At 38.8% G+C, this 9134-nt stretch overlaps 1 protein-coding gene across 1 annotated transcript; it reads right to left on the bottom strand.

Moving 5' to 3' along the window:
* Positions 1 to 4749: 4749 nt before the first annotated feature.
* LOC104993177 (securin-like) lies at positions 4750 to 5358 on the bottom strand. Its single transcript, XM_010846310.1, has one exon. The coding sequence runs from the start codon at positions 5356 to 5358 to the stop codon at positions 4750 to 4752; it is 609 nt and encodes a 202-aa protein (XP_010844612.1).
* Between the last annotated feature and the right edge of the window lie 3776 nt (positions 5359 to 9134).

Genomic DNA, 9134 nt, shown 5'->3' with positions numbered 1-9134 from the left:
GCATCACATCTGGCTAGAGAAAATCTGTCCTGAATTAGCCCAGTGGCAGTCTATGTGAAGAGAAATAGATGGATCACATGGATGCAGGATATAGTTTGGAACTAGCTGTTGGAATTGCTGCTTGATTAGGATGGGACAATGGTTTAGTGAATGCCACAGGCTCTCTTTGTCTTTACAATTAAATGACATGATTGTTTTCCTGTCTAAGGAATTACATGCGAGTATTTTAAACATTTTTAAAACTGAAAGCAAATGTAAATTATGTTTTCAATTGCTAAAAAATTATAATATCTCTTGAAATCACTAATAAAATCAGGAACTATTCAATTAGTAGGCAGTGCTAGTTCTTTGACCTTGCCTAAGGTATATAAGAAAACAAAGAGAAAGTATATATGATAATTTGTAATAATAAATTCTGCAGATAGAAAATACCAGAAAGGTCTGATGGGGCAAATATAATGAGAATGATTTTCTGATGTGGACCTCTCTTTATTTAGAAATTAGATGTTAAACTCCTCTGTATGCACATGTGCATTTATTTATTGTGTATGTAGATACTTTATATGCTTTATAGGTGCTTATATTTTTACTATGATCAGAAAATCTCATTGCTTTCCTGTCTACCTCTCATACTATTTTAATGTTGTATTTCATATTATCCTCAGTATTATTTACACTTTGACTCCCTCCTCCCATTATGTTAAGAGAAAAAAAAGAGTATGTGTAGTTTTTATTATATTTCTTAACCCATGATAATATTTCCTCCAAGAATAATATCTATACTGTCAATCAAATTACCTAGAGACTGATGATAAATATTTGGAATATTAGATATAATGTTTCTTTCTACGCATTTGTTTAAGAACAACTATTCTTTTTTGACAATTGTTCGAGTTGATTTCCATGACTCTGCCATGTGTTTGCACTTGAAGTTTCTTATCTTTTTAGTGAAAGGCATTGCATATTAAGCCATATTGCATTAAAGGAAGCGTGTGATAGTTGCTCAGTCATGCCTGACTCTTTGCAACCCCATGGACTGTAGCCTTCGAGGCTCCTCTATCCATGGAATTCTCCAGGCAAGATTACTGGAGTGAGTTGCCATTTCCTTCTCCAGGGGATCTTCCCGACCCAGGGACCCTGCATTGCTGGAGAGTCTTTACCATCTCAGCCACCAGGGAAGCCTACTATTAAGAGACATTTCTAAGTATAAGGAAGCATAGAGACTGCAAATGTGTGTGCCCAGTTAAAAGTCAGTTGCCTTGTGATAAGACTTTTCTCCCAAGGCCATTCTTCATAGATTTTGTAAGACAAAACATGAAAGAATATCTCTGCTTAGAAATCTGAAAGCAACCTGAACCTTGTAGTGTAGATCACAGCTACCCTATCCTCATTTCCAATCAAAATGCATTCTGTATGGTTTTTCCTTGCTAAAGTGGCATTACTTTCACTGATTACATGATTTCTTTCTTCTTTTACTTTTTATTCCCCTCCTGTTCTTGTTCACCCATACACTTCATGTGCTATCTGTAACCTACAGACTGTCTTTTCATGAACTCAGTTCCCATCTCCACACTCGTCCTAATCTCATTTTACTCTATTCTTTTTTCTTCTTCCTGATTGTCATACCTACAGTCCAGTATGTGTGTATACACTCTTATATGTGTCCATGTACAAAGGTATACATGTGTGAGAATTTGTATATACCAGTGAGGCTATAAACAGACTGATTTCTCACACTTTCTTCTGTTCCCTTACCTAATCATTGCTGTCCTCATTGTCTTTTTTAACTTCTCCTGGAGTGAGGACATGCACCCAGCTTTAATACTCTTGTTTCTGAATAATAGGTTTTTAAGGATGAGAACTCTACAGTCAGAAACATGAAGCTCCCAGCCCTGGAGATTGTTATTACCACCTGGGAATAGCAGAAGTTACTAGAGATGGATGAGAGGAGCAGGCTTTCTAGCAGCTCTCAGAGGAAATTGCTGAAGTACAAAATCACGCTTGGGGCTGAAATATACTCTCTGTAGATAAGAGCTGTTTGATTGGAGTTTCTTTTTTTCTTTATGGTAAATGTACATTCAAGAGAATGTGATATATCATATATGTATGTTTATGTGTCATATTTATATATATAGAAATTTGAAGAAAAGTAATAAATTTATTGGCTATGGAACCACAATCCAGTTTAAAAAACAGAATACTGTCTGCTTCTTAAAAAATCCTTTTGTGCTCTATCATAACCTGCCTTCCCCTCTAGGGTAACCAATAGCCTAAATTTTGTATTTATAATCTCCTTACTTTTCTGCAAAATTTTATTACCTATAAATTTGCAAATGCTCTAAAGGGAAAAGCATTGCAAAATGTCATGTTGACCTAAGGAGTTTCCTTCTCTTTGGGGTATTTACCCTGAAAGCCTTTTTGTTTGGTTGGTTTTTATGTGACTCTTCTAATAATTCTTGATAGGGAAGTTGGCTTAATAGGAGCTCTTCTATCAGTTCTAGATGAGGAATTACTTCCACATTTAACTAATACTATGAAAAGTGCAGTGTGACATGAAGACACCTGAATCGAGGCTCCTTGTTTGAGAGAACATGGTAAAATATTTATAGGTTTTCTGGGGAGGAAGGAGAAAGAGCATTTTAGGCAGATGGAATCAGTCCAAGCGGTGGGTATGTGGAATGACTGGATATCACTGGGGCTTGACAGAGAGTCTCCTTTTTCTGCCCCCGACCCCAACCCCCGTCCCCTCTTTCTTTAGAGTGCTGAGGCTTGCCAGCTCCAAGTCATCCTGAAAGCTTGAGTAATATCCCTTTCTTTATGAGATGGAGAATCAAATCTGCATTTTAAAAGGCCAAGATAAGCAGCATATCAGTATGAGTTTCACTACTAGACTCTATTTTTAAAACTCCTCCCTTGCTAACTTTCTCTAATGGCCTTTCAGCATTGTGTGCTTTGCTTCTGAAACAGTTGTCATCGCTACATGCCTGAACTCACTCTACCAGGGTCTTGCTAGCTTACTAAGGATCTACTGTTTACCCATCACTTTTGCCTCAAGGAGCTCATCATCTAGTTATGGGCCGAAGATCTAAATATACAGAAAGTCATTTCGCTTTAACCATGGCTTGCTCTTTATGTCTGGGATGGCATGAATCCCTATGGTACAAGATGGATAAATGTGTACATTTATACCAGGAAATGTGTGTAAAAATTATCTGGATGTAATAACAAAAAAGTAGAAACAGTAGAAATTTCTCTCAATGGAGAATGAATAAACTGTGATACAAACATTCAGAGGAATGTTAAAAAAAAAAAGGCAATTTTAATCCTTCTCTTTGAAGACATCTACATGGGTGCATGGCAGAGACATAATGTTGACTGAGAAATAAATGTTGTTCCCTTTTATATAACATATATACAGACATGTGTACCAATATTAATGATAGCTAGTTTTTTACATAAGGGCTTCCCTGGTGGATCAGAGGTTAAAGCGTCTGCCTGCAATGTGGGAGACCTGGGTTCGATCCCTGGGTCGGGGAGATCCCCTGGAGAAGGAAATGGCAACCCATTCCAGTATTCTTGCCTGGAAAATCCCATGGACAGAGGAGCCTGGTGGGCTACAGTCCACGGGGTCACAAAGAGGCCTTTAAAAACACTTACATGTGTTTTATCCTCGTAGTATCCATATGCATTAGACTCTATCATCTTATCCATTTTTTCAGATGAGGAAACCAAGAAGTTTAATAACTTGCCCTAAGTAACACAGAAAAGTGTGTTGAACTGACTCCAGAATCTGTGCTCTTCAAGGCCATGCATGCTGTGTTGCCTCATGAAAGCCTGACACTCTTCATTGGCAGAATAGTCACTAACTTCATAATAATTGTTACCGCTCAGGGTGAGGAAGGAGAATGGAATACATGGTAAGACTTTTATTCTATGAACAGCATATTATTGTCTTTAAAAAGAAAGATGAAAGGATACCTATAGGAAATTTGACATGATATTAAAATTTGTTTTATCTGAAGTTTCTCATATTAATGTTTCCCCACTTTTCTGGTTAGTTAAAACATGCAATTAATTGATTTTTTTTTTTTTTTTAAGATAAGTTAGAAAGGGACTTCAGGTCTTGTTAGAAAAGTAACCATGAGAGCAAAACCTATCTTGGTACAGTGTTACTGCCAGAATTAGAGCAATACTTAGAGCACTTGAATGTTTACAGAGCATTATCACCTCATACATATACAGTCCTGCATAGTGAGTAAGACAAGTGTTTAATAATTTTACACAAAAGCAAACTGATGCTGAGAGAGGGTAAGTAACCTGCTAAATCCATGCAGTGACTGGTTGTTGATAAGCCCGTTTTTGTTGCCTAATCACGTGAAGATAACATAACAACAGCACTTCTCTCATTAAGAATAGTCTAGAAACACATTAGGCATTGGAAAGCGCTTAGAAGAAAGAAATCCAGTCAACAAGACCTTAACTCAGTCATTCCTTTTATGGCAAAAAACTATGATTCCTGTCTCTTATTTATCAGAAATCATGAATTAGAGCTTGAGAAACAGCTCTGGGATCTTTCCTTTCCCATCTGCCCACCATGACTACCACCATAACACAACTGAGAGGAGGCATAGATGAGGCAATCTAGTCTCCGTGCTTTCTTTCTTTCTTTTTTTTTTTCCTGTTAAACAAAGAATTGCTTTATTAATACAAACCATTACTACATACCCAAACTATAAAGTGCTAAGAAATTTAAATATCTAAGTCACAGGAAACGGGTGGCAATTCAACATCCAGAGTCGACAGAATGCTGGAGGGAGACTGAAACAGATTAGACTCCCACAGCAGAGGAGGCATTTTCAGAGGCGAAGGGGAGCCCGCATGTAATAGCTGCTCAAGCTTCCTCTCCTCATCAAAGATCATGAGAGGAACTCCATTCAAGGGGAGGTGGGTGATCTGGTGCTCCTCAGGCAGGTCAAAACGCTCAAAACCTAATGGATTGAAGGGAAATAATTTTTCTATTTCTGGATAGGTGTCATCTGAGGCAGGAACCGAACTTTTTGCTTTAACAGTCTTCTCAGTAATCTTTTTGGTAGAGGAAGTTGTCTGTTTCTGTTTGAGCGGCCCATTCATCTTAACTGATTTTTCTGTAGCTCTGTTGACAGTTCCCAAAGCCTTTCTCACAGTTTTTGGTAAAGCTGGTGGAGCATCAAACATTTTGCCAACACATGGTGTTGAAACCTGAGATCTCCCATCCAAAGCTTTGACTGAAGGCACAGACCCCAGCTTCAGCCCATCCTTAGGAGCCATATGGATGCCTGGTTCTCCATTTTCCTTATCAACATAAATCAGAGTAGCCATTCTGGATCAAATTCGGAGTAACAGCCAAACTCTCACAAGACTCTTCTCCGTGCTTTCTTCTAGACCTGTGCTGTTCACATGTGGCTATTGAGCACTTAAAATGTGGTAGTGTGACTGAGAAATTATAAATTCTACCTAATTTAAATTTTAAAACTGAAGCAGTATAAAATATATTTTTCATAAAATGCTACTTTATTATTTTTAAGACATGTCACTTTAACATTTTCTTTCTGTGAGATACTATTGTTGCCTTTTCATATCCACGTCAGACTTACTTTATAAATAAATGTATCAGATTTAATCAGATCTAGTCAGTGTAACTGGGTCAATTCAATTTGAATGACTTTTTTTTAATGCTCAGATGTAACATTGTAATGTGTTCCCTATTTAAATATTTTATGCAAGCAGCACAAGTTACAGTGATACCTACAATGTACAATTCATTTATTTCAACATTAATATGAAAGTTTAATCTACCTACTGTATTACAATTTTGTAAATTTCCCTTCATAGTAATGTACTTCATAGAACTGTTTGCACCTGATTGATTATATCATATATCTTAAATATTAAGTTTTTAGAATACTGTCATCCCCCTCAAAAAATTTTACTTTGAAAGTTTAGTATAAAAAGCATTTTAGGGGTTTATCAAAGTGAGAAAACAAAAAAGACGCAATCTCAAGACCTGGCAGGTTCAAGATCTGCTCCTTGAACAGCTTTGCATGGTAGTAGAGTTACTTGGACATAATAGGGCCAGAAATTCCCTAATTACATTCTAGGAGGTAGGAGACTAAGTAGCTTTGCATATCATAAAAGTGGAAACTGGAAATTTGGGAGTGACTCAGTATGACTTCAGAAAGGTGGGAAGAACCCATGACCCTGAATCTTCGTGGGAGGAAATAGCTGCCCCACTGTGTCCTAATGAAGCTGGGGGATGGGCCCTGTTCCCCGCCTCTTAGCTTAGACTTAATGAAATTTTATATGGCTGTACACCACTTCCCTGCCTTTCACCCATGTACATACTCTACTGCAGTAAGAAGCCCAGAATTTCCAGATAGGCTCCTGTGTGCCTGTTTATCTCCCACCTAAATGAAAGCGATGCATGCTCAGTGGCTCTTATCGTAGACTATCTCAACACTCTTCTGACTCAACACTAGAAAGGATGCATACAGCTCTGTGTGAGTGTGAATATGTACGTAGAGTAACCGTGGCTATCTACTGGGCACTATGGACCCACGGTGGGAGTGGTGGTAAGGCAATTCCTCTTCTCTGCTCTTCTTTCCTGAAGTGGGATAGGCCTAAACAAACAAGGAACAGAGGAAAGGTTTTGGCAAAGATAAGAAGGGAAGAAGGACGTACTCTTTACAGACTTGGAGTATATCTTCAGGTAGTATGCATGTCATTCTCCAGCCACCAAATGGGAACTGGATTCAAACCTTGGATCATGATAATTGATTCCTGGCTGAGGCCAGATCTCTCATTCTATGACAGCCCAGCTCTGAAGGAGATCATGGACAGAAACTTTCTCTTGAAAACAGTGATTTTTTTTTTTTTTTTTTTGCACTTATAATTGTAGTCAGGGCCTGTGGATATAGAATAGAGCAGGCATTGTTTGGGTATATATGTACTGGAGGAGGAAGGGGTTTGGGATGATGACTTATCACCAGTGGGTGGGTACCTTGGGGATGGGAATATTGATGTTGTTGTTGTTCATTCTCTGAGTCATATCAAACTCTGTGCAACCCCATGGACCATAGCAGGCCAGGCTCCTCTGCTCCTCTGTTCTCCACTGTCTCCCCGAGTTTGCTCAAATTCATGTCCACCAATTTGATAGTGATTGTGATAATGATGCTACCTAACTATCTCATCCTCTGCTGCCCCCTTCTCCTTTTGCCTTCAATCTTTCCCAGCATCAGGTGGCCAAAGTATTGGAGCTTTAGCATCAGTCCTTCCAATGAGTATTCAGGGTTAATTTCCTTTAGGATTGACTGGTTTGATCTCCTTGCACTCCAAGAGTCCAAGATTCTCAAAAATCTTCTTCAACACCACAATTTAAAAGCATCAGTTCTTCAACGCTTAGCCTTCTTTATGTTCTAATTCATATCTATACATGACTACTGGAAAAACCATAGCTTTGACTAGATGGACCTTTGTCAGCAAAGTGATGGCTCTGCTTTTTAATACACTGTCTAGGTTTGTTATAGCTTTTCCCCCAAGGAGAAAGCACCTTTTAATTTCATGGCTATAGACATTGTGATTTTGGACTGCAGAAAAATAAAATCTGTCACCGATTCCATTTTTTCCCCTTGTATTTGCTATGAAATGATGGGACTAGATGCCATGATCTTAGTTTTTTGAATGTTGAATTTCAAGCCAGATTTTTCACTCTTCTCTTTCACCTTCAAGAAGCTCTTTAGTTCCTCTTCACTTTTTGCCATTACAGTGTTATATCAACATATCTGAGGTTGTTGATATTTCTCCTAGCAATCTTGATTCCAGCTTGTGAGTCATTCTCTCTTGTGTTTCTCATGATGTATTCTGCATATAAGTTCAATAAACAGGGTGACAATACACAACCTTGTCATACTGCTTTCCCAATTTGGAACCAGTCAGTTGATCCATGTTCAGTTCTAACTGTTGCTTCTTGACCCACATACAAGTTTCTCGGGAGATAGGTAAAGGCTGTCTGGTATTCCAATCTCTTTAAGAATTTTCCACAGTTTGTTGTGATCCACATAGTTATAGGCTTTAGCATAGTCAGTGAAGCAAATTAAATGATTTTGTGGAACTCCCTTGCTTTCTCCATGATCCAACAAGTTTTGGCAATTTGATCTCTTATTCTTCCATCTCTTTGAAACTCAGATTGATTGTCATGCCCTGGAGAAGGAAATGACAACCCACCCCAGTATTTTCTTGCCTGGAGAATTCTGTGGACAGAGGAGCCTCATCAGCTATAATGCATGGGGTCGCAAAGAGTCGGACATGACTGAGCAACTAACACTGCATTACTTGATTGTGAGGTGCAGATTTTGTCCTTGATGCAAACAGTTTAACCATCAGAATAGGGTACTACATTGTCATTTTCATTGACTTCGTAGAGCCTTGGATATCTTCTCCAGGGACACCTACAATTATGCCCCAAGGAAAGTCCTAAACCCTGTGCCAAAGATTCAAAGATTCAAGCCCACTGAAGCCTAAGTAGCAAAAGTCACCCATGAGTTCTCATCTTGAATAATTCCGTGGCATCTGGACGAAAGCAGTTGAAGCACCAATTGGAACAGCTGTAAAGACTAGTCTGAAGAGGTTGACAGAGGCAAAGGGGTGATGTGCTCAGTCACTGAGTCATGGCCAACACTTTGTGACCCCCTGGACTGTAACCTGCCAGTCTCCTCTGTCCATGGAATTTTCCAGGTAAGAATACTGGAGTGGGCTGCTATTTCCTTCTCCAAAAGGGGGGAAGGGTCCCCCATGAAAGCTGAAGTGAAAGCAGACACTAAAGCCACATGATGAACCGCTATTGACTCGACTCTAGGCCAAAAGGGGTGCAGAGAGCAGGAGCAGTACCATTCAGCCTGGCTCCAGCCTACTTTATTCATCCTGTCCTAGATCTCATATTGCTGACCTGAAAAAGCAAACTTTAGCTCCTAAAGAGAGTACACATAGCCTATAGATCTGAAAGATGGTTTTTTGCTCTTTATAACATACTTAATAATATTGTACATCCATTATTTTATTTGGTTCTCTCAACTTAACTCCAGGTACGCTGAGTTACCTCA

Source organism: Bison bison, unplaced genomic scaffold (genome assembly GCF_000754665.1).
Source record: "Bison bison bison isolate TAMUID 2011002044 unplaced genomic scaffold, Bison_UMD1.0 scf7180017864235, whole genome shotgun sequence".
Classification (NCBI taxonomy): Eukaryota; Metazoa; Chordata; class Mammalia; order Artiodactyla; family Bovidae; genus Bison; species Bison bison.
The sequence above is the reverse complement of the archived record's forward strand: the minus strand, read 5'-3'. Positions and strand labels throughout refer to the sequence as shown.

What these genes read in the sequence shown, in the direction of transcription:
- LOC104993177 (XM_010846310.1), bottom strand. Translation starts at nt 5,358, where the DNA reads ATGGCTACTCTGATTTATGTTGATAAGGAAAATGGAGAACCAGGCATC.